The sequence below is a fragment of the Rhipicephalus microplus genome, chromosome 2 (assembly GCF_043290135.1).
Source record: "Rhipicephalus microplus isolate Deutch F79 chromosome 2, USDA_Rmic, whole genome shotgun sequence".
In the NCBI taxonomy this organism is placed as follows: Eukaryota; Metazoa; Arthropoda; class Arachnida; order Ixodida; family Ixodidae; genus Rhipicephalus; species Rhipicephalus microplus.
The window spans coordinates 267,521,766-267,547,709 of NC_134701.1; the positions used below are offsets into that span (position 1 = coordinate 267,521,766).

The window sequence follows — 25,944 nt, forward strand, 5'->3', positions numbered from 1 at the left end:
CAATTCTAACTAACTTGAGCTAACTTCCCAGCGCGTTAGATCAGTGGGGGTGGCACAACTATCCAGCCCCGGATCCGGAGGTGCAAATAACACGACCGGTCTCAGGCTGGCGGTGAGGCCAATGCAGCCATGAATCTGGGCCATACCGATCAGGATCTGAGCCCTTCCACACTTTACCACGAAATAAAGATTATTCTCTCTCTCTCTCTCTCTGCAATGTCGCTGTAGGATGTTTAATTACTCCTCTACACTCAACAACCCCCTAACATACAAGCCCATTTGTTCGAGGGCAACTTGACGCGCGATACATGCCAGACTACCGTTGACTGCTCAGTTACTTTTGTGCCGCCTTATGAGTGCTTTTGAAAAGTATCTTGTGAGTGCTCTTGAAAACTGGCGGTAACCCAAGGTGTACATGTTTTGTCCAAAATATCAAAACTTCGGCGTTCTTCGTTATACTGCGCACAGTGACGAGACCCGGCGAAAGTGCAGCGGAAGTACAGCGTTGTACGAAAAAAAAAGCAACCAGCGCATGCGCGGTCAACGAGACGAGAGTATAATTTCGGCTGTACTACACCCACGCGGTTCAACACACGCAAAGCATAAGAGAAGGGAGGAGGCGGAAGTTGCTGCGAGTAGGTGCAGCCCCCCACCCCCCACCCCCCATATATCCCGACCCATCCCCTTCCCATTAGGGTCTATTGCTGAATCTTCTAGCGAAAGTATCAGGAAACCGGCATATTCAGTGTTTACATGTGTCCCTTCGTTAACCTATTCACTCGTTTTATTCCAATCTCGCCTGGTCACCCGCCTATTCCCACCAGCGGCGCACTGAAAGGCGCAACGCGGCTGCTTGCATGCGCCGCCACCGCAAATGGCGAATCTCTTCGCGGGCGTGTATTTTTTTCCGCGCGCTCTCGGCAGAAAGCGGAGGCGCGGTGACAAGAGAATCCCGGCAAAACGCCGCCGGATGAGGCGCCGCGCCCCGCCAAGGGCGGCTTTGCCGGGGCACGCCCCCTCCGCCCTGCGAGCGCAGGAGACGCCCGTTGCTGTACGCGTAGCCTACCTGCCACGCCGGGCGAATCCCCCCCCCCCCCCGTTTCACCGCCAACAACCTCTACGGCAAGGAAAAGGAGCGCGACAGGCAGAACAGCTGCCGCGGGAACGTGGCCAACGTTAACACCAGCATAAGAGAGTTTTAATACTGCGTACGCTGCGTACGTGGCGGCGTTGCGTACGTAAGGACGCCACGCTCTGCGTAGTGCGCTTGCGCAGACCGCAACGCGCACGTATCGCGTTACGTAGGCAGCCGCAACGCACGCACGCATGAGATGCGTGCGTGCGTACGTATGATGTGATCGCGCCGCTCTCGAACAAGTTCGCGACAGCGCGAGACTTCGTTTTGCAAAATGGCGGCATCGAAGGCAAGCACAGATCGGCTCTGTGGCTTAAAATGTGGCCATAATCTGGCTATAACACTTGGATTGGCTCACATTGGCTGTCAACAACACGTGCTTCTGTTTAGATCTACCACATGGCGCAACACGCTTCACGCTCGTTACGTACGCGGGTAGTACGGCGTACTAAAAGCCGATTAGTGCCAAACGACGCCACGTAACGCAAGGCGCTTGCGTGATGCGTACGTAGCACCATTCCGCAATACTAAAACTCTCTATAGACGGGAAGCGCGCGCAGACGTGAACGATCGTTTTTAATGACGCGAACGACTTCAGCCTCCGATCTAGTCTCTTGTGTACCAACAGTCGCATCCAACTAGTTTGCTCTACAGCTTGCATAAGGCTATAAGCATCAAGGCTTCAAAAGTCGACAAGCTCGCCTAGGTGGCTTAGCGGGGGTGGCGTACTATGCGCTGCTTAGAACGAGGTAGCGGGTTCAAATCCTGGCCGCGAGAGGACGCACTTTCACGGGGCATCCGATCCGTGTAGATAAATTTGAAAATATAACAAGCAGGAATGCGCCAGTGTATGACGTGCCCCAAACTCAAATTGCTGTTACGGCACGTCAAATCCACGAACCGAATTGGAACCATGGCACAAGATTTAAAACGTCGAAGTAGCCATCTTCGAAGGTTAATCGCGTACCGGAAGCCGCGTTGTAGCCAAGTGCCTCCAGCTGAAGCTTCGGTGTAACTGCGCGAGGAAATCAACACGCTATACCTGTTGCCCACAGAATCGCGTCCGACATGTTTCAAGGTCCGAGAACAGCGATATTCGAGACGCGTAGCACGTGACACAAAAATATACGTGAAATTCCTCACGCAGCTCACTTCACGGGCGCGTACAAATCTTGCCCCGAATACGGTGGTCGAAATGTGTCTCACGCGCAGCCACCGATTGACACAGAAGGCCCACGAAATGTATTATGGAAAATGTACAACCAAGTGCGTCGCTCAGCGAAAAGCCGCGCTGCTATCAAGGTGCGGAATTCAGAGGAGATCCGTTTCCTCCACAGACAGCGCTGGGCGACAGTTGCCGTGCAATGTATAAAATGTGCGTATCGTCACCAGTAGTACGGTCATTTGCTAGCTGCTTTGCTAGGCGCTTAAAACGCAAGAAAAAAAAAGTGTGAGAATGGTATGCACAAGATCACTCGCTCTCAAAACGTTTCTGGTCAACACCCTCCATATTCGAATTAGTAGAACACGAGGAAGAAGAAGACTTTGCACACTCCACTAATTGCAACAACACAGCCTACCACCACGTCAGAGTGCCCTCTTCACAAGGGCGGCCATTCGGGCGAGCTGGCTGTTGGCGTTCACGGTCAACTTAACAAAAAACAACGGACGACCACAGCGACGACCACTTAATTATTATGGCTTTTTTTCGGCAGAGAACTGTCAAGGAGCGCTGGTTCTAACGTGCCACACGACCCCTCCTTTTCTAACGAACTTAACCTCGCGCAGTATTTCTTGGCGCACTACAACCACATCTGGCCATCGCACACACACAAAAAAAAAGGGAGGGGAGGGATACGTATTAAAGTTTTAGATTAGGAGATGCGAGAGGCTTGCGTGTGCAAGTTGCTTGGGGGTTCCTTCAAAAGCCAATTCCACGGGGTAAACCACACACGCGGTACCGCATATATAATTAAATCGACACACAAGCCAAGACACCTACCTATCTGACCACCTACTATCCGAAGATCTCCCTCTGGCAATGTGAAAACACGAAAGCCGCAAAAAAAAGCAGCAAACAAAGATAGCGAAAGAAGCAGCCGACAAGTTTGTTTTGATTCTATCGACGATGTGTCGTACAGCACGCGCTCAGTGCGAGCCGCAGCAAGGGGCCCGCTCTCTCGATTGCGCCCGATTATGTGCACCCGCAGCAGCGGCGTAGAGAGGGCGAAGCCGCAGAGCGGCGATTCCTCCTCCCCTTCGTCCTCTCTAGGATGTTGCGAAGTGAGACGGAGAGGAGCAGCGAAAGCGGAGAAAGAAGCGCGAGGATCCTCCGAGGGCGACCCCGATTCCTGCCACGCTGCCGAGGTTGCGCTCTCGGAGGGTCGCGCGTCAGGGGGACGCTCAGACCGGTCCGGCGCCTGGGAAGTTGCGTGCAGCGCACTCGAGGTTGCGGGTAGTAAAAGGTCGTTTCACATGGTGCGATTGCGAATGGTCTGCGCTTTTCGCTCTGCGAGTGGCGTGGCGCGCTAGGGATGCCGTGCTTTCTGGCATACTGTTCATATTTTTTCAAACGTAACGTAAGAATCTGTGCGCTATATTAATGCTAGGTTTTCACGAACGGCAGCAAAGAGAGCGAGCGTTTCGTCCCTTTGAAAAAAAAAAAATCTACATCTAAATTTGTCTTAAATTGCGCAACAGCGGCCATAACAAAAACAAACTCGTCGGCGCAATATTGACGGCTCGGCGCAATTTCGACCGGTCCCGACCGAAGAAAAATCGCGCCACCGTAGCGAAAATAACGAAAAAATTTTAACATGTTGGTCGCGCTCCGCTGACCATTGCGGCGAGAACGATCGGTCGTCTTTTTACGGCTGCCTGATAATTCGCAAACCTGAAAGTCGCCGTGTTTTACCCCCGTATTCACAAACGCTTCTCGACTCAACCTTCACCCTTCACTTGACAGAGTTGAGCACTGCGCCACCTCTCGGCCTGCAACGACGCTGCGCTAGTCAAGAATTTTAGCAAATTGTTGTTCATATGCAGTGACTTGTCGTGCCAAGAGACGGCGCTCTCATCGGCTTTCTCAAGTGAAGGTGAAGCTTTGAGTGAAGGGACGTTCTAGAATACGGGGTGAGAGCCAGGTATCCTAACCACTAGACCATGCCGGAGTATTAGAATACGGGGGTTAGACACGTGAGACGGCCTGTTAAGCGCGCGGCGGCAGCTCCGTCGATCCAACCAATGGTGGTGAGGGAGGGCGCAAAGTTGCCTGCACGAACGACGCCTCAGCCGAGATATAGCATAACACGGCAAGGTAACTACGCCGAAGGCACCTATTGGAACGCTGCCGCGAAATTGGTAGAACAAGTATAGGAGCGTGGTACTCCCGTGAGAGGAATAACAATCCTACCAAAGTGGTTCTCCCGAAGGCACACAACAACAAACAACAACGGAGCACCGTTCCAACCACTTGCCGACGACGCCTCCCTCCGTCGCCCTGCGTCGCTGTAACACACAGAGATACGAGTGAAGGGAAATTTCGAAAAAGAGGTTTTGCGCAGCGGCAGTCGGCGTACAGTCGAGGCGCGAGACCACGGGAGAGGTCAAGGAGAAGACTAAAATAACAGCAAAATGAAGCGCCGTCATCTTCCACCGCAATACAGAAAATGAGTCTGTATATAGGGGCACAACAACGACGACAAATCCACTAGACAGCCGACAAGAGAAGACGGCTCAATCCGCGTCGGCGAGGTGTAAATGGGCTGTCGACCTAGTCAGGACGCCGATAGCAATACCACGGCCACTGGATGAAAGAGCGCACGTGTGCTTTTTTCATCCAGCGGCCGTTGCAATACAATGCTGGAACAGAGAGATAGGTTAGAAGAGTTTGCGAAGCAAGGCATGCCTAAAGCGCTGTCGGCGCTCCCCGTTTCACCTGCGGTTGAATTCATCCACTGAATTTCATCCACCACAACCGAGTCTTGTCAAGTGCTCCATTACATCCAAGTTACTCGACCTCCTCTACAACGAAATAGCCTCCACATCGAAAAATCCGGTGCCTCCCGGCTACACTATGGGGATTACGGTGCTCTGCCTTTATAATGAAGTGACTTTATGGCGAAGGTGGATTTCGAATTTTCCGAGAACTTAAGATATGAATGTGCGTCACTGAAAATGTACACTCTCCGCCACACCCAAGGCATTTTCCCTGTCCATTCAGTGCGCTGACTCTGCGCTTTCAACAACACGTCAGCGTCATCGCCAACTCTTATAACTCACCCTCATACATCCGCCCAAGCTTATGATGATGATGATGATCTTCCTCACTGATGGCGCTCACCCCCCAATGGCCAAGAACCGGACCACATGACTCGAAGGCGCAAGCCATATTCCCCTTCTTCGCTGTCAACTGTACTGATTTTCCCACTGAACCCGAAAGCTTCCTGCGACTAATGTGGCTTAACACTGCCGATAGTTATAGCGCGACAACAGAATGACGACAAAGAGACAAGTCGTCGTTCTGTTCTCGCGCTATAACTATCGTCATGTCATACCAACTAGCCCAAACTGCCACACTTCTAAGTTAGCACTGCCACCGAGATCGGCACACCTATGCGAAGACCTCACGTGGAACGAGGACGCGATGACGTCCTCGTGACACGCGAGGTATATGACGTCACAGTGGCATCACCATGACGTCATACCGTGACATCATTACGCGATCATATTTCGCACCACTCGCGCTGACGCAGTTTTTGAGAAGTATCGTCTCGCCAAACGAAGACACTGATGGTCAATTTTCGGGTATGATGGTTAGGCGTCTAAGGTTCTCACCTTTAAAAAATATAAATGAACAGTTTGGCAGATCCCACTAACCATGAAAACAATTCTATGCGGACGGAAAGAAGGTGGCACAATTTTTTTTGTTGAGCGAAACGTTACCAAATGACGCTAAAAGAACGTATAAAAGTTATAAGCATAGACATATACATGTTGAACAGTCGCACACGCTTTTATATAATCATTTGGTTACAGTTGCGTAACGATGCCGACAGCAACATCCATATTGGTAACACCAGAAACAGGTATAAGCTGAAATGTAGAGCTTGTGCTTGCGAGGACGGTAGCCTTGGATAGTGCAACGAAGACACACTTCAGCTGATGGCAATTAACCACAATCGACGCTAACCCGACGTAACACCTGTATAATTCGAGTATTTAATGTTTATAAAATAACATTGGCAGCACTGCAACTACAATTGACTATTTCACCAACATTCCGCCGGGATAGGGTCTTTCTGCAAATCAGCTCCGATATTTGGCATGGCTCTGTGGTAGAAAACTTGACTATCACGCAGATTGCCTGGGTTCGATTGTTGCTGAGACCACATCATTTATTCTTTGCATTCGTTGGGTCAACGCTGCCAATGTCGGTTTTTGTTAACGCTATCGCATTTAAATTACCACCGCCTGTTCTCATCGTTCTTAGGTAGGTATAAACTGTACAACACCTGAAGCGCATGCCCGCATACCGGGAGCGGCCACGGTATATGTGCCACACTTGCCTGGAGGAAAGGGCTTGAGATTAGATTAGATAGATAGATAGATAGATAGATAGATAGACAGATAGATAGATAGATAGATAGATAGATAGATAGATAGATAGATAGATAGATAGATAGATAGATAGATAGATAGATAGATAGAAACGCTCAAAGTGTCTGCAGTAGGCAAAGAAATTCTTCGCATTTCGAATGGCGTATAGCTGCTGCAGAGGCAACGCAACCGGCATCGTACGATATCACGCCCGCGCAGACTGTTCAACACGCCCCAGAACCAGCCCGAGCCCGGGGCTTGTCGACTCGCGCCTTCGGAAACAGAATTCGTGACTGGGCTTGGCGCGGCACGGGCCGGTCTAACCCGGCGAAAGCGGGCCGGCACGGACGTGTATATACACACAGGCCGTTCCGCTCTCTCGCTCGCTTGCCATGGCGTATAATGGTAGGTCACCACCAACCACCGCGCACCCAGCAATCCGGTGTCGTGTCACGCCGCGAGAAGAGAGCACCGCCGCCGCACTATTCTCGGCGTCTAGCTGTGCTGCGCCGCGTAGCAATATGACTCGGTGGTGCATATGCACGCGGAAGAGACTATCATCGCTGGAACGATGTATATACACTGAGAACCAACGAAGCTGCAGCAGCGTCCACCTATAGGTGGATCAGTGGCTCGGCTGCTTACCCGAAGGTCGCGGGTTCGATCCCGACGGAGGCGAAATGGTAGAGGCCCGTGTACTGTGCCATGTCAGCGCACCTTAATAAACACCAGATGGTCAAAAAAAAAAAAAACGCCAGGAGCTGCGCGGTATAGGCGCAGCACAGTCACAACGAAAGCTATATAAAAGAGCGGCCTCTCAGAGCCTTTTCGAAACACTCATTGGGTAACTATACTGCAAGCACACTTGCTTGGTAGCCACTAGTGTATTAATAATTAACTTTTGGATAGTAGGCCGGCATTTGCTATGCTATTTTTTGTCATTCTTCTGAGAAGCGTGGTATCAGCCAAACACTTGCAAGGAATTTTGTGCCAATTGTCCATGCAGTGGCTGACGACGACGAGGAATTAAGGCTGAAGTGAATATGCGCCACAGTTAATAGGGAAACAAGAACAAGCTTTTGTGGTGGGTTGGAGCATCGGACGGGCCAATCTTTACGCTAATCACATAGAGCGACGACTGGTTGTTCTTTCGGTGTTTTAAAACGCTTTAAAAGCTGTATAAACGCGATTGCTTTCCCGACATCAAGCCTGCCTAAGGCAAGTTTGCCAAGAAGTCACTAACACCAGCGTAGCTCAGTGGTAGAATACTGGGCTGGCACCCAGCGGACCTGGGCTCGAGCCCCACTACGCCATTGGTGCTAGGTCATGCCTGCCTAAGGCAGGTTTGACAACAAGTTACAAGCACCGGCGTAACTAAGTGGTAGAATATTGGGCTAGCACCCAGCGCACCCGGGTTGAAGCCGCACTGTGTCATTGGCGCTAGGTCATGCCTGCCTAAGGCAAGTTTGACAACTGAAGAACAACAACCAGTGAAGAACGCGGGGAAGAATGGAGAAACGACGCTTGATTGATATTTGGGGTTTAACGTACCAAAACCATCATATGATTACGAGAGACGCCATATAATGGAAAGCTCCGGGAAATTTTGACCACCTTGGGTTCTTCAACGTGCACCCAAGTCTGAGCACACGGGCCTACAGCATTTTCGCCTCCATCGAATGAGAAGAAACAACGCTTGGCTTTAAGATCACGTATATATACTTTTCTCTGAAGAATTGCTCAGATAAAGCGCACAAATGCTGCACTTATGGAGAGGGATTCAGAAAGATACGAACATTTGCCTCAAGCGCCCTCATTCCAGGTCACTCATGCTAGCGCATTTGATTGCGGATCTGTATACGCCGCCGCAGGTTCCATTTCGTAGATAATTGGGTATAAAACGAAGAACTGTTCGCAGAACTATCCACGTCGCGTGCTAGACAGATAAAAACGGTATTCTTCACCGGAGCTAGGGGGTTCGCATATAGCTTTTACACCGTTTTGAGCAGCGGAACTTAAATATACATATATATGAGAACCCACTAGCTCCGGTGAAGAATACCGTTTTTATCTGTATAGTACGCGACGTGGATTGTTCTGTGGCCAGTTCTTCGTTTTATACTCAATTATCTACGACATAGAACCTGCGGCAGCGTATATACAGATCCGCAATCAAGTGCGCTAGCATGAGTGACCTGGAATGAGGGCACCTGCGGTAAAGGATCGTCTCTTTCTGAATCCTTCTCCATAAGTGCAGCATTTGTGCGCTTTATCTGAGACGATTCTTCAGAGAAAAGTATATATACGTGATCTTAAAGCCAAGCTTTGCATCTTCTGTTTCGATGGAGGCGAAAATGCTGTAGTCCCGTGTGCTTAGATTTGGGTGCACGTTAAAGAACCCAAGGTGGTCGAAATTTCCGGAGCCCTCCACTATATGGCGCGTCTCATATCACATGATGATCTTGGAACGTTAAACCCCAAATATCAATCAAGCGTCGTTTCTACATTCTTCCCCCGTTCTTCACCGGTTCGTATGCGTGGCTGTGCGGCCGAGTACTATACAGGGCTGCCGTGTTATCACTGACGATGACTAGGTATAGGGCTATCGCCGTACAATTGCGAGAGCTTTTTACCATTTGTATAACTCGGGCCACGACCCCGGCGGCAGCGGCTTCTCACTCGCACAGTATTAGCCGAACGAGCTTAACAGTACGCGCGTACAAGAGAGCACACCTTATCATATCTAGCGAGATAACATATAGTTTCACTACCAACTGTCGCGGATATCTGACGTTATCTACCCATGTTTTAAATCAGTTTACTTTCCGGTTCTGAATCCTATTCGGTGTTGATTGATTGATATGTGTGGTTTAACGTCCCAAAACCACCATATACGATTATGAGAGACGCCGTAGTGGAGGGCTAAGGAAATTATGACCACCTGGGGTTCTTTAACGTGCACCCAAATCTGAGCACACGGGCCTATACAGCACTTTCGCCTCCATCGGAAATGCAGCCGCCAAAGCCGGGATTTGATCCCGCGACATGCGGGTCAGCAGCCGAGTACCTTAGCCACTAGACCACCGCGGCGGGGCCCTATTCGGTGTTCTAAATTAACGTTACCGTACGCATGCGAAGCGCATGCAATCGGCGTAGCGTGCCGCTATATATACTCAAACAAATGTTATACAGATACGTACAACGTGACGCGTTCGAACTGCTAATATTGCTTATATACGCGACGACGACTGCGGCGACAATGAAAAACCACCAGGCAAAATAAAATAAAAAAACAAAGCGCAAACTAAGCTAGTCCAGTTTGGCCAGCCGGTCCAGACACTACTAACCACATGGGTGAGGAAACACGGGGGCACAAGCAAGTCCGCGGCAGGCATGCCATTTCCCAATAGGACTCAAGGCCCAGGAAGGATCCATCGGAGACAACTGTTACAAAGTACACAGCACCGAAGGCCCTTCGCGGGGGGAGCACAGCTTGTTTCAGAAGGCGCACGCTGTTCTTTAGTTTCTGTTGTTCGTGATGAAAATCCGCGACTCTTTAATTGCGCTTCTTCCATTATACACACGCCTGGGAACGCTGACAACGCGAAGATGTGCGCCAGATTAATTCGCTCCGCTCAATCCGGATAATGGATGTATATAACCGCGGCCTCGTCTGCATGCACTGAGGCTTACGCGAAAAACACCCTCTCTCATTAAGGGAAGACGAATCAGATCTAATCTATAGGGGGCGAGCTATGTGCCATGCTTGTTTGCGGAAGGCATTAACAACGTGGACGCAAGAGGCGCGTACAATAAACTCGCGGTTATGGTAAGCAGGCATGTATACTTTATTCATGGCACGAGTGGAAACAAAACAAAAAAAAAAAAGCCTCAAATCGCATATACATTCCCTTATGACAGACGACTCGGCGAGGAAAGTCAATTTGTTTCTCTTCTCGGTTGAACAATGTACTGACCCTCCAGGGCAACTTTTTGAAAGTTTTCGCCGCTTAACGTGATTTTGCCCGATCGGCTGCCGCGTTTGACCAAGCGACGACATAGTGGGATGAGATCATCGTGTCACGTCAGAAACTTCGGTGACATGTGACGTCACATGACGCCTTCATCGACGTGATGCTAGTTTCCTGTACCTTCACTTACAGGGAAACTTGGTGAATAGTCATAAAACGAAGACCTCTTCCGGCAACACACTTAAGGGATCCAGAGAGAGCAGTATTTGCGACGTCTCTGAATGGCTGCTTATTGTCACGAGTACCCCAGCAGCTATTTCGAACTTCTTCCGGCATTGCACAATTCTCGAAAGGGGTTGACATTTGCTAGAGCCCCCCAGCTGTCAGCAAATGCCACAGACGTGAGATCAGCCAGAGGAATAGGCTGGGGGCTCTTGCGATTGGCGGTTGGCTTGAAAACATCTGAGGGGGAAAAAAAGTTCGAAGAACAGAATACGTAGGCGTGCGCCGGTGTAGACGGTTCTTCACGTCTCTGAAAATTTATGTATGGGTCTTCAGAAGACCTGCAATATTGTTAAATAAAAATAAATAAATAAATAGAAAATAAAAAAAAAATGCAAAGTATACCGCAGGATAACCTCGCTGCCACTGTCGTCGTCTCGTTATCCCATCGAACATCGCTGTCTCGAGCTGTTACGCTTTTCATTGGTTTCGGTTTCAACGAACACCACCGGCGGATTTGACAACCGTCACGAGCGACGCAAGAGGGCCAGGCGAAAATGGGGAGCCCCCTTCTCCTCACGAGGACGTAGCGGAGAAAGTTTCTCGAATTCCGGGAGCTCGATTGCGACTCGAAGCCGTAATAGACGGTGACGCTCATCATCGGCGGTATCACGGCGCCAACGCGGGGGGGGGGGGGGGGGAGGAACGCACTGGTTCCGCCCTCCGAGCGAGTCGACGAGAAGCACCGCTACTGCGAGTCACTGCACGCAACTATTCGCAGTTGCGGCGGCTGCCAGCGGAGCTCAGTGCCCTGCGGCGCTCCGTCTCCCGGCGCACGCTTGCAGCAGAGCGGCCAGGCGCCGACACGCCGTTGGTCACGAGCGCGTCAGCGCCCATTAGGAGCCCTGTCAGCCGCTCAAGCAGAGCCCGCGCTACACAGTCGCATCCCCCCTCCCCCAATCCCTTTGCCTTTTCTCGCAGCGCCCGTTCTCCCTCCTCTTGCACATCGGGCGCAGCAGCTCTTCTTCCTGCTTTCGTTCTTTTCTCTTGCGCTCTTTCTCTGCCCAACACGCAGTAGAGATTCTTCTTTTTTTTTTGTGCGTGTTTCGCCCGCTTTCGAATTCCGCGCGGAAAACGTCCGTCAGAATACTACCCCCCTTGCCCCTCTCTCGTAACGTCCTCCACGACGACCGCTCTTTGGAGACCACCGCCATCTCCGGCCGCTCGCTAGCAACCTGTCGTTTGGTGCCGTGCACGCATGCAATGACCGCGAGCACTGCTAAAAAGACACCGCCGCCGCGGAGGACAGCGTGCGTTTTCGCTTAAAGCGCGCACGCAGGGGGGGGGGGGGGGGGCTTGCGAGACCCGCCCCCTTTTCCCTGTTGCCTCACGCTCATTCATCCTCGAAAGACTCCTCAAACTACGCAAAAAGAGAGAGAGAAGGAGATCACCTGCGATATATTTTTTATTCGTCTTCATTTAACTGTACTTTTGATTAGATGCTGCTGCCTGCATATACGCCTACCATCGTTCTGGCGCCTGCGAAAGCCTACGTATACAGAAACAGTGTTCTACATAAATGAACAAATAAAGAAAAAACCTTAGCAGGTGCAAACGAGATCCTTCACGCATGCCGCACTCCAAGAGTATCATTAACCCTTCTTTCATTTTCTTTTTCCTCTGTCCTTTTCTTCCATGTCGTGGGAATAAGCACGCTCATATGGATCACCGGCCACTAAATGTGCCTATTACGGTTCATGCACGGATAAAAGTAGCATGCTTCACTTACTCTATATATTTACACGTTTGTTCAGTTGGTTCAACTTTCAACGGCATTGTCTACCATAAGGAAAAGGCGCCAGACTTCTCTCTCCTATTGCCCTATTTACTCTCGGTGTTTCTCAACTGTCGAAACAATAACATAAGCGCTGGCCATTCAAACGAGATTAAAATTCCGCAATTTTTCGAATATTCCCAATCGATCCGGTCGCTCGCCGCACGCGCATAAGCCGGATAAAACACGTACAAAAGGTATACTGCTACGATAGACGATGGACGCACTTACGAACAAAAGGCTATTGTATATATAGTCACGAGAAATAGTGCGAACAGGAGCGCTCGTTAGTTGATGAATCACTCAATCGAGCCCAACGGGAAGACTGAGTACTGACGCTTCTCTCATCTGTGCGCAGCTGGAACAACGACAATAAAAAGAATAAGAACGTAACTATTGCAAACTTGGTCACGTTTGTTAACTTATTGTCCCATGAAACAGCACAAAAACATACCTAAACAACAACAAAAAACGAAAGAACGTAGATTTTCGGTTTTCCGGACCCGAATTTAAAAAGCGCATATTTGCAGTGTCGCATTATACGCGACATCCCGTTGCAAAACTGAGCCGCAAAATATGTCCCCCTCTGGCAGTCATTTCTCCAACATTCGCGCACAAGCGAAGAAATCAAATAAAGTCAAGCAAGACCGGTGAAGTTCTTAATGCAAGCCATCACTTCCGACACGGAATATAGCGACGTCCACAGGAGCGTCTATACAACGTCGGGGAAGTGCGCGAAACGCGCGAATACATGGCGATAAAGATCGTCGCTTTGAACAGCGCAGCCTATACGGGCAGCTGCACAAATCCAACCGTCGCACGGCGCGTTATTAAAACGGGCGTTAATCCACTTGCTTGCTTGCCGCGACGGTATTAAACCAAATAGAGAGACAACGAGAAGAGACTGATAAGCAAATTAGGATAGTATATACAAGCGGTGGAGTGGTCAACGACTCCGATATAGTATATTCATGGTGCATGCGCCACGCAGAGAGAGATACACGACGTCAAATTTGCATGTACTTATCACGGGCAACCGTGTTCCCGGAGCGAGGGCCGCAGGACAGCGATGTGGAGAGAGAGTATACGACAGAAGTTACACGGCGCGGACGGGTGAACGCGTGTAGGCCTAGCCGACAGGACGCGAGTTTTCGGTTGCGGCGCGGAGATGGCGCCGTAAGGCGAGAGAGCTGGTCGGCCGAAGCCCCGTCTCGTAGCAGTGCGCCCCTGGTGACGACGCTAACATCCGCGGCTCCGGTTGCGCTCGTCGGCTACGCCGTGCCCACTGAAACACCATGCACCAAACCGGATAGAGGACGAGGGAAAAGAAAACAAAAAAAAAGGATCCCCTCGTGGGTACACACGTAAGACGACCGGAAGGCGAAAGCGATATCCTTTTTTCCTTTCATTCGATGCACTGAACCTCCCTGGTCCACCTATACGAAAGCTTTCTGCACCTTGCGTGGTTTTGCGTTGCTTCCAGGATGAGAGGCGTATTTCAAGATTACCTAGAAGCTGTCGGAATAGACTTTCTTGTATTTGGTCTCCCAGAGGAAGCGGCCCGGTGAAACGCGACAGTCGATTTTCTGCTACCGTTGTCGATGAATTATTCGCAAAGAAACTCGATGCTGAAGTAACACCTGTTGAGCGAACCCATAGAATAGGACGAAGACAAGCAAACAAGTCACTGCGGGTTGTCCTAAAGTCTATCGACTGCCGTGAAAAACTAAATGTTTAAAAAAGATTGCTACAAGCTCTAAGGCCAGAACGTTTCCATGAGTGAAGATTTTTCCACTGCCACTATAGAACACCGCGAAAGCATTTGTGGAATAGCGCTGCGAAAGAAAGAAGCGAGGGAAAGGAAGTTAAAATCATATATGACAAGATAAACATCGATGACACCCTCTTTCGATGGGATAGTAGCAATAACAAAAAGGTTCCTATTCTTACCGGTAAATATACTTCCTCAGCTTCTGACATTCAAGGCACGAGTATAGGGTCAGGCGCAATCGGTGAACTAGTAGGGGTTGCAGGAAAAGTATACGCTGCCTAAATATAAATGCTCGTTGAATTCTCAAGAAATTAGCCGACTTAGAAAGTATTACAACAGAGCATAATCAGCGCATCATAGTTGTAAACGAAACATGGCTGCATCAAGACATCAGTGACCCCGAGTTAACACCAAATGGCTTCAGTATTTACCGCAATGACCGCGATGGTAGGAGGGGGCGGAGTCACTATTTTATTCAACGAATTATTGCGAGCGTCCAGACTACAGACCGAATGTGCCAGGAATTACTTAGAGTTTTGTGCTTAAGCTATTCCTTGAAAAATGCAGATTGTCTTGGGGATATATCGTCCCCTGAGCTCGGATAGTTCCTTTGCTGAAAACCTCAACGAGTTCTTGTGTTTGAACACGATTCATTCCTGCAACCTGTTGTTTGCGGGAGATTTCAATTTACCTGCGATTAACTGGTCAGACGATTTTCCATAAGCTCTTATACTGACGCGTCTCAACCATTCGTTGACCTCGTCATCTAGCACTATTTAACCCAATTAGTTAAATTACCCACAAACACTCAACAAAATGCAGAGTACATTTTGGACCTTCTTTTTTTGTTTCCAATGAGTTATTAAGGAGGAATCGAAGAATCGCTATTTTCGATGGCATATCTGATCACAAGATATAGTATCAACTTTAGAAATGCAGTTTTCTTCGAAACTACAATTAAAATAAAATATAATCCCGTCGTTTTCACGTCGGTGTACTGGATTTGCTTTGCGCAGCTGCAATCTTTGGTTGACGAAGAACCTTGTCCGTATGGGGCGCAAACTTAAAAAAAAAGCGAGAACTAGACATAAAGATGATCCAACAAGTGCTAACACAGAAAATATCACCGAGCCGCGCGTTATACGCTAGGAAACCGCATCAAAAAAAAAGCAAATGAGCCCTTCGAGAACGTGACACTAAAGAACTTTCTTCTCTTATCCCCTGATAAGTTCTGGCAATACTTGTCAACGAAAAAAAAAAAGGTGCCACGTCTATCCGTCGGTGATGCAGAACTAACCGGACGACTAACTTGAAATATGGCTCAAATACTTAACACACATATTTTTTTTTGTTTTGCCTTCATTCATGGTAATGCCAGTGCTTCAAAAGTTTCGCTTGTCGAAGAAATACCTCCTATTGATGATACATTCGTTATAGGGGAGGGGGTCCTGACATTGCTTCTTAATTTAGATACCAAGAAATATCCTGCTGTTGACGAAATAGCGAATGCGTTCCTTGTGCGATACGGTGAATGGTGCGCGAAGTATTCAATTCTGCTATATCGTAAATCACTGGGTCGTGCGGAACTTCCAGATGACGGGAGATTCGCTAAAACTGTCCCCATACCTAAATCAGCCAACCACTTATCTTATTCATGCAGGCCTATATCAATTTTATGTACTTCAGTAAAGCTGCTTGAACATATTACATACAGGCACATATCTCCCTTTGTTGAGATCAATAATTTGATTGATGATCTGCAACGCTGCTTCCATAGACGGGTGTCAGCAGCCACTCAACTAGTGCTAAACAATGCATGACCTTGCTCTAGCGTTACACAGACATAATCAGGTAGATAACATATTTTTATACTTCGAAAAAGGCTTTTCACCAGGTATCCCGCTCCAAGCTTATACTAAAATTGAAGCCCATTCTCAAAAATGATCACCTTATGGCCTATATATATTTACTGCGTACCTCTTGTCAAGGCGGCAATGTGTAATCATTGATGGTACGGCCTCTCCTTCAGCTCCGGTGGCATCTGGTCTTCTGCAGGGCTCCGTTCTCGGTCCTTTATTCTTCCTGCTATTCACCAATGACATTGTTCAGAACATAAGCGCACAAATTCAGCTGTTCGCAGACGACTGCGTAATTTGTCAGGAAGTATCTGGCCCTAATGATCAGGCCCTACTAAATCAAGCATTAAGTACAATTGCGAACTGGTGTTGTACATGCCAGACAACAGTTAACAGAAAAACAATAACAGTAGCAATAACCATAACCCGCAAGAAGCAACCACTCGAATTCACATATTTCTTCAATAACCAACCCTTAGTGCGCAGCTATAAGAATTTGGGAGAAATCGTAACCTCCGAATTGCGCTGGAATGAACATGTTGCGTTTACTGCTAAAAAAGCCTACGCTGGGTCATTTAACAACAGAAATAGGATTATTAGCCTATACAAAACGTTTTGTTAGGCCTATACTGGAGTACGCAGCGGCAGCCTGGGATCCCTGGACAGCTTATCATATAGGGAAACTGGAAAGTGTCAAAAAAAAAAAAAATCTGCTAGGTTCATTTAAAACAGTTATAGCTAAAAAAAAACATCCCCGTCGCACCTCCTATACAGAAAGCAGAACTAGAGAACCTTGAAACAGAGTGCTAATCACGACAGGCTGAAGTTTTTTTTTATTTGTTCCATTACAAAATGTTACGGGTTCGTCCATTCCAACTCATAGCACCCGCCATACAGACAAAAAAAAAAGTGGCCGAGCTGAAGTGAAGAACAAACACTTTTCTGCACTCATTTTTGTTTTTTTTTCCTTGGACAATCGCCGCGTGGAACGCTGTAGCTCCTGATGCGGTAGAACGCCACTACATTGATGTATGCGATAAGAGATATGGCTCGGTATAGCCGCTACTGCGCTTGGTGGGGCAGTCATGTGATGTCATGTATTTCTTTCCTTTGCGATGTTCGAATGGACGTTGAAACTTTGTGTGTGTGTGTGTGTGTGTGTGTGTGTGTGTGTGTGTGTGTGTGTGTGTGTGTGTGTGTGTGTGTGTGTGTGTGTGTGTGTGTGTGTGTGTTATGCTGTGCGTGCATCTGTATTATGGGCTTGTTTGGGCTTTATGAGTACTTAATGCCACATATTTTGTTTCATTTTTATGTTTTCCATATTTGCCAATGTGACTGTTTCGCGATATATCACTTCATGCACTTGTTTTTCTTTTCTCTCTTATTTTTTCTGAGCTTGTTACGCGTTCATTATTTATGCCCCACTTCTGCCTAAGGCCTTCATAAAGGGCCGGCCGTATGTAATAAAATAAAAAAAACAAATAAGCTTTCTGCACGTCACCTGGTTGTGCACTGCCTCCGTGATAAGCTCCCCTTTGACCAGGCGACAATGTCACGCGATAACGTCATAGCGTGACAGCACGGTATGCAGCGTCACAGTGACGTCACGATGGCGTCACGTTGTGTTCTGATCACGTCATGTTCTTTTTTTGCATCACTCGTGTTGGCGGCGGCGGTTACTTGATAAGGCATCTAAGGCTTTGGTCTGAATATATTTAGGGTGGAGTGGCTGCGGTGTACATTCGCCGATTGTTTCACTAAAACTTTCCTCCCAAAGTTAAAAAATATGTGCTGCAGTGATTTAGCGGCAAATGCAAGAAGAATATGTTAGCATAATCGCTAATTATCTCTAATTAACTTAAAACGCGTTGTCACAAACGAGCGCTCAAGAAAGCGCGCGCCTGCGATTTCTACCATCTGCGTGAAAAACCAGGCACCGGGGCAGACGCGACAAAAGCCAGCGCTGTATTTCGTGCCGACCGGTTGTGCCCCCGCGATGTCCGACGACAGCGCAGCTCTGGCCGACTGGCTCGCCCTACGCCATCTCCTGACGCCGACAAGAACTATCGCCGAGTGGCGCCCCGTCCTCGGACTCATGCGACCGAGTCCACCTTTCTTGTCTTCTCCTTATTTCCGTATGTGGCTCTGTCTGTCCCTGCTCTATCTCCGAGTATCCCTTTTAATCCTCGCTATCCTTTAAATCCCTCCTTATCCCCATCCCTCGTGAGCCATTATTGAGGTGTCGCACTAAGATGCAGACAGTTACGGGGCTCACTTTTATCTTCTCTCTCACTTCAAGAATCACCCCCCCCCCCCCGCGTAACGAAGAAACAAGCATCAAAAGACGCCGCACGCACGCCTCCTCTCCCCCTCTAAAGAACCGCCGCCACGCCGGCCACCCTCCTCGTATCTATCACCAAGCGAACTCTAGAAATGTCGAGAAGGAAGGAGAGAGTCTTCCCCCCTGTTGCGTCACGGGTCGCGGAAATTTCGAGAAAGGTCCCGCCCCTTCCCCAGATGTGCGATGCGCCGACGAAAAGCCTGGAAACTTCGCAAACACCCGGGGCAAACGTATACAAGCAGCCGGCGAAGGAGTTGTTGTCCGGCAGAGTGCGAAGGCTTGTCCTACAGTGACAAAGCAGCAGATGAAGCGAGTGTTTTCCGCCAGTGAGCGAAGACGTGACCTGCAGCAGGAGCGCTTGAGTGGCCAACGTGTTACCGGCGAAGAAGTTTTAGGTCCGTTCGATTCGCCTGCACCACGTGAACCAGTTCACGAGGTGCTGCACCTTACCATTCGTTTCAGCGGTGCAGCATTGACGACCGCTGAACCCTGCCATTCGTTTCGAAAGGTGCAGAAGAGGTGCAGCACCGGTTCACAATTTTCCTGCACCTCCTCCGCTGACGGTGCCGGCTTGGTGCAGGCGCGCGTGCAGCTGAGCAGACGACGCAGCACTTAGACGTAGGTGGCTTAGGCTCCGTACCCACCTCTACAAATGCGATGTGTTTTGCCAAGATGTTTGCGCCTCATAAACTGTCCGCATGTGCGTTTCGCCATAGGTCGGTGTTTGCTGAATGGTGTAAATTAACCGAAAAAAAATAAGGCCAACACCTTGTCGGCACATCGTCATTTGTTTCGGGTGACGTGCTGTGCCTGCACCACTGAACTCACGCTGCACAATTTCTGAACTTCGCGTGCACAGCCGTGAACCGGTTCCAACCGGTGCAGGTGAATCGAACGGACCTTTTGTTATTGAAGTGCGGCCAGTCGACGACGCGAGTTTCCTGGAAGAGACACCTCGGACGCGGTTGAACGAGAACCGGCGCTGGATATAGTGCGAGTGTTTCCTGGAAGAACATTCAAGCTTAGTTCCAAGAGCTTTAGAGTGAACACGTTTGCCGAACATTTTTGTCTAAGTGGCTCCGATAGTTAGCGCATGGGATTGCATTGATGATGATGATGAAAAACATTTATTATAAAAGAGAGAGGTACGGGGCCAAAGCATGACCCCGCTACATGGTCGGCGTCCTTACCCATGACGACACCGCATGACGAGGCCCCTACTCGCGCCCGTCTCTCCAGAGCCCGTTGAGACTCTAGTGATGAGCAGTTGAGGAGGGCAGTCTCCCATGCCTCTCGGGAAGGGGTAGGGGAAGGGGGTAGGTGGGGATTTTTCGGACATGCCCACACCATGTGGAAGATATCACCCGTCTCCCCACAGTGTGGGCACCGCCCATCTGTGTTCGCATCGAAATGTTTTAGGATTGCATTGTAGCGCGTTTTGTTTGTGGCCGTTGTTTTGCATGTCTTGGAGTAACTTAGGAGTGGTGTCGTACTGTATTTGATAAGTGCCGAGTGTACACGTTCGTGTGTCGTTTGTTCTGCCTTATCTGAGAACACATATATTTTTTGTTATGAACTCTCGGCTGTGCCTCGTTTTAGGGGCGAAGCTCCTTAGGGTCGAGCAATGTCCCCTGTCCATCGACGTGACACGCTTGGCACATACCCGCTCTAGAGCGGGTATGTGCCACAGACATGCGAGATGGCAGACGTACGCGCGGACGGACGGATGCAAGAACGAACGGACGGACAGGCTGAAGGCCGCTTCGCCGCACTCATCATCATTTACTCCGTGGATATGCTGTGATTTTTTTTACCACCGCCGGCGTTCGTTGGCGCAGCAAAAGGACGATTTTTGAATTGTCCGTGCTTTCGTGGTGCGTCTCGGGGGGGGGGGGGGGGCGATACGTCAGCCCGGGGAATCAGCCCGGCGATTGCCTTCCTATTAACGGGACAGGTGACACGCGCTGATGTCCACAGTTACCAACAGCTTCCGATATTAGTCAACAATGCTGGATTATGAGAGCCACGGACAAGCGGTTGGCTGAACACAAACTTGTATATATATACTTTTTTCTGTGATGCCCATCGTAATATCAACACACTAATAGACAATGCGCAACGCAAGATTTCTGGGTTTAAAAAGTGCACGTTTTCCGTAAAGAGCTGCTGTTGGTGGTACGTTTCCAAACATTTACATCTAATGTGCAACTTCGTACGGGCCACATGTCATTTGTGATGCAGAGGCGTTTATATAACAGCACTGCGATCCTTCAGTGCAGAAGTCGTCTCTACGCCAACTGCACAGCTCCGAATAGTTGCCACAACTCCGCATGCCTTTAGGTGATAGCGCCCGTTTCGCTTCCATGGCGCTTTGTGCTACGTGTGTACCATGGCGCCGATTGTGGCGTCATCGAAGACACTACACGAAGAAGCTACCCTTTTACTTTCGACAGACTATTGATTTAGGGGAGAAGCTCCTCTTAGTCTAAACTTGTCACTAGTCACGCGTAACCTGGAGAAGAAGAGACAAGAAAGAAAAGAAGGCATTATCTACCGAACAGAATATTAGACGACGCTGTCTCATAGAAGTACATATGCAGTTGATTTATGATATTCTAGATGGCGCTGTACCGCTAATCTGCCATTGGCTGCTGCACGCGATTTGCCTGAGTGCGCGGGCACGAGTGCTTCTCTCAGTCTCTGGATCGTCGCCGTAAGTGTCGGATCGTTGGTGGAGCATGGACAAAGCAGAGCGGCGGGCACGTTGAAGACGCTTGCGCTCGGCTTCATTGGCTCGCGTCTCGTCGGCTTTACCCGCGCACCATCTGCATTCTCGAACGTGATCGGACGCATAGACGCACGGACGGATGGACACATGTACGGATGAACGGACGGACAAACAGACAGAGAGATCGACGTACGGACGGACAGACAGAATCACGGATAGACGTACGGAGGCTTCACCCCACTATAATTTACTCCATGGATATGCTGCGATTTTCTTTCTTTTCGTTTAGAATAATCGAGTTCTAAACAAACTGACTCATCCTACCCGTTAAAGGACTGCACATGTCATTTGAAAAGGGCGCTATCCTTGTGTGGTCCTTTCACAGCTGAATTAGAAAAGCGAGCTGTGAAAATCGTCGAACAGCGAAGCTGTAAGTGCTTCAGTGTATGTGACTGACCGAAGAGATCACGTACGCCATCACAACAGTAATCAAGCATCATGGTTATCATTTCAAACACCAACATCATGAGCGCCCCTGGCGGTGAGGTGGAGAACCTACCCCTGCGCGTGACAACGGACAGACAGACATGCAGATGGCACAGACTCGACTTAATTAGAAAAGCGTAGCTGTTAAGGGGGCCCTGAAACACGTTTTTGAGTAACCATGAAATTAATTCGCTGGAAAAGCGTATTGCCTCCTAAATTCAATGCCGCGGAAATGTAAGAGTCCGTCGAGTACGAGCGGAGTTACAAAGATTTGTCCCACACTGCAATCGCAATTCTCTCTTTTCTCGTCCCGACGAAAGTGCTGGAAGCTAAGCAGGGAGGGATGGGAGGGTCAAACAAACAAAAAACGTCACACACACCTCGTGACCTTGAGCAATTTTCCTTTTTTTTCCTCGAATACGTGGCTTTTTCAGTGCAATCGCGCGCGCACGCGTGGACAAGTGAGGGCCTCTCGCGGTGATTCCGTAACAACCGAGCGCGCCATGTTCAAATTATCCAATGGCTGATACATGGGCTTTCGGGGTGGTTTTTGGGCGTCTTATGTGATTTGTAGAGAGAACAGAAAGCAATTTTAGCTGGCTTTGATAAATTATTGTGAATTCCAGACCACGTGCTGCGCTATAACATTTGGCTCGCGTGTTCTCGGGAGCCTCTATACTACCGATCGGCAGCGTTTTCTGACCATGCTTAAAAAGTGTTGCTTTAAAACCGGCGGCAACTTGAGTTGTAATTCCAGACAAAATACGACTGCATGCATCGATCGGTAAGCGTATAAACGCTGTTCAACTCACAGGGAAGCCTCCTCGATGGTTTTCAGGAGGGCGTTCGTCGTCCGGCACGCCAGGAGCTGCTCCTGTAGGCTGCCTGCTCCGAAGAAACGCAAACACCAATCAGCACAACCACTTGCACCACTAACGACATGAAGCAAAATGGCGGAGTCACGAAAACCACTAAGCGCGATCTGATATTTAAAAAAAAGGCGAACAAATGTGCACGATGAAACCTCTGTCTACATTGGCACAGCGACGATAGCTGTCAGTTACTGAATGTCACTGCAAAACTAGACGAACATAACGTCGACGAGACGAAGGAAGAAAGAAACTGGCGAAAAGACAGAAATACGTTCTTAGACCGGCTGGCTACCCTTTCAGGAAAAGGGGTAAGGAAGCAAAAAAAAAAGGTGATAGAAATGAGATATAAATAAATAAATAGAGTAAAGCTTGCGCTAAGACACGCAAGGCCTCAAACAGCGAAACTAGACGAGTCTGAAACCTAATCTCACTGCTTTTAGGTTGTGATGCGCTATAGGCCGTTGCTGCATTTATTTTCGGCGCAGAAAAGTTCGAGTTAAACCACCGACAGTCGCAGACACGACACGGATGTCTAAACTCCCGAGACCGAAACTCTCGCGTAGAAACAAAACGTTCGGGCCTCTCGTGGACCGGGCACGTCGTCGTTGGCGTGCTCGGCCCATCGCTTTATAGCAGCCGCCGTTGCCTTTCCCGTTCCCTAGATTGTGGTTATAAGAGGGAAAAGAAGAGAAAAGTGAGCCCCGTATAACTGTCTGCATCAGCGTGCGACACCTCAACAGTAGTTCGCAAGGGATGGGGGAGAGGAGGGATTAAGAGGATAGGATTAAAGGGAGAGAGAGAGAGAGAGAGAGAGAGAGAGATGCACAAGGTCCGCGAGCGACGACATAAAAGAGATAGGAAAGATGAAACACAGTCCCTAGTATCCTGTCGTCGTATACGTACTGCAGGGTGTTCGGCTCGCCACCATCGCTTGGCAGGCATACTTGTTGCTAGTCTAACTGCCACCTTCTTCAATTTTAGTGTACCAGTGGTGCGTACTGCGCTTTACCCCATTTATATGGCATGTACAGTTGGCCAACACTAACTATTGTGAGCAGAGGCCACTTTTTTTTAAGTCTCTCAGCGGCATATTAAACGAAGTTACAATAAATTGCTTCGTGGACATGTGCTTTGTGGGCGTGCACTAGTCCTCACCTTTCTTAACACATACTCCAGTCGTATGGCAAGATACACAGAAATAACTGCCACCCACGCACGATACCTAAAGATTTGGCCGACTGTACAACCGTTCATGACGATGATGGTTCTTCGGACAAAAACGATTTTCTGTAGAGCTAAAGCTAAAGAGCATTGCTAAAGAGAGAAAGAGAGAAGGGGGGGTCGAAAGGAAAGGGGAATACGCTACTGCTTAGATCTTTGTCGCCGAGACCAGGTCGAAAGAAACGCGACCAGAAAGCATACACTGTGACGGGGCGGATTATATTCATTTCCCGATGGGTAGAAATTGATCTAAAAGAGACGGTGGGCAGTGAATCAATAGTTTCAAGCATAGCAGTGACGTTACAGCAAGTATCAGATGACTGGCGCTGAACGTTCAGAGCGTGTCACTCCTGTAAAACTCAACATCAAAGTTATAAATTGCGCGCCAAGCTGGACAGTTCGTAAGATATGCGCGACTTCGAATGAGTAGCAGGGAAAAAAAAATACGGAGGTCAAAGACAGAGACGTAGCCAGCGCAAGTGCTGAACAGAAAATCCACGGTCTGAAGTAAAGCACCCATCCTGTCTACCTCTTTGTTTTGCCTTTGATTTTTTTTTATGCGCTACTCATTCGAAGTCATGCATCAAAGTCCCGATTAAATATGCGCCTTAAGTATCAATCAATCAATCAATCAATTCATTTCCTTTTGATAAGGTGGAGTACAGGACTATAAAAGCTCAAGAGCTTGACGAGGTCCTGACCCCGTTCACAAGTTGACAAAGCAGCAGGAATGGCAGACAATCATGTACAACAAATGTGAACTAAACATATAGGTATAACATCACAAAAAAGTAATACAAAAAGTTTATGAAAACAGTGCTACGATAAAAAGAGAATAGCTCAAATGTATGGTCATGAAGTGGCACGAACATGAAAAGCAATAATAGAAAGGAAAGAATGGGCATAAATTCTGAGAGATCGATCATTGAGGAAAATGTATCAGTTGGGCGAAGTGTTTAATCTGACAGTTTTGTTTAGAGGAAGGATCGAAATCTTCGCGGTTTAAAAAGTTTAACAAAGGTAGTCTGTAGGGCAGTGATTGCCATAAAAAGTACTCGTACTCACGCGGCTGTTTGCCTTTATCTGCGATATATAGGCAGCGGCGGCGCTCGGGTGTGCGGAAATGAATAAAAAAAATGGAAAAAAAATCGTACCTTTACCGATGTTACACCGTGTACAGAATTTAAATGCGAGGACATGACGTACAGATGGAGAGGAAACGCATGCAAGGTCGTATAGGTGCACGCGCGCACTTTTCCACAAAGAAAGAAAGGCGCGCCGAATGAAAAAAAGAGAAAGAAAGAAATACAACAGCAACGAAATCAAGCAGACACGAATGTACGCCTCGCTGCGATTTTGTTCAGCCAACTTGTTCAGCCAACGGGGCTTGTCGGGTTTCCGACTTGAAGCAATGGTCACGTTACTTTCTTACCGTTCCACGGCAATGCATGGTCCATTTGGTGACTATTTATTTGAGAGGGGAATAGAAGAGGGGGAGGGGGGGGATTGAGAGAGAGAAGTTGGGGGAATATGCTACAGTCGAGACAGCCCAGAGTTTTACCAGACCACTTTTTGGCTTTGTATAGCGTTTCTCGAAATCATATACTGTGGTTTTGGCACGTACAAAGCCAGATAGTATTATTTCTAGTTTTGTATTACAAATCCGAAGCTCGTGTTAAACCTGCGTTTCTTCAGTTGTTGTCTCTGGCTGTATAGTGTAGTGATAATGACGTAAACTGAAATGAATTAGAGCGGACTAAAAACCACCCTTTCCATCGGTAAAATCCCACCAATGTCATTATTACTACACTCCAGTTAAATACAACAATAACTGGCCCTACAATTTCACTGGCCTAACTGGCCTAGTTGTCTGTAGGATTCATTTGGTTGTGTCTAAGAAAGAAACGAG

The 25,944-nt window shown here is 48.6% G+C and overlaps 1 protein-coding gene across 3 annotated transcripts in view; it reads right to left on the reverse strand.

Moving 5' to 3' along the window:
* LOC119170009 (Krueppel-like factor 3) overlaps positions 1-25,944 on the reverse strand; it is a 145,721-nt gene that overhangs the window by 31,141 nt on the left and 88,636 nt on the right. The window contains exons 5-6 of one of the 3 annotated variants that reach the window (XM_037421023.2): positions 22,755-22,827; positions 16,509-16,613 (exon numbers count right to left, since the gene is read on the reverse strand). In XM_037421023.2, coding sequence (XP_037276920.2) covers positions 16,509-16,613; positions 22,755-22,827 — 178 coding nt within the window. Of the gene's footprint in view, positions 1-16,508; positions 16,617-22,754; positions 22,828-25,944 lie in introns of all 3 variants that reach the window. The other 2 variants (XM_037421022.2, XM_075881222.1) reach the window with 2 other exon arrangements.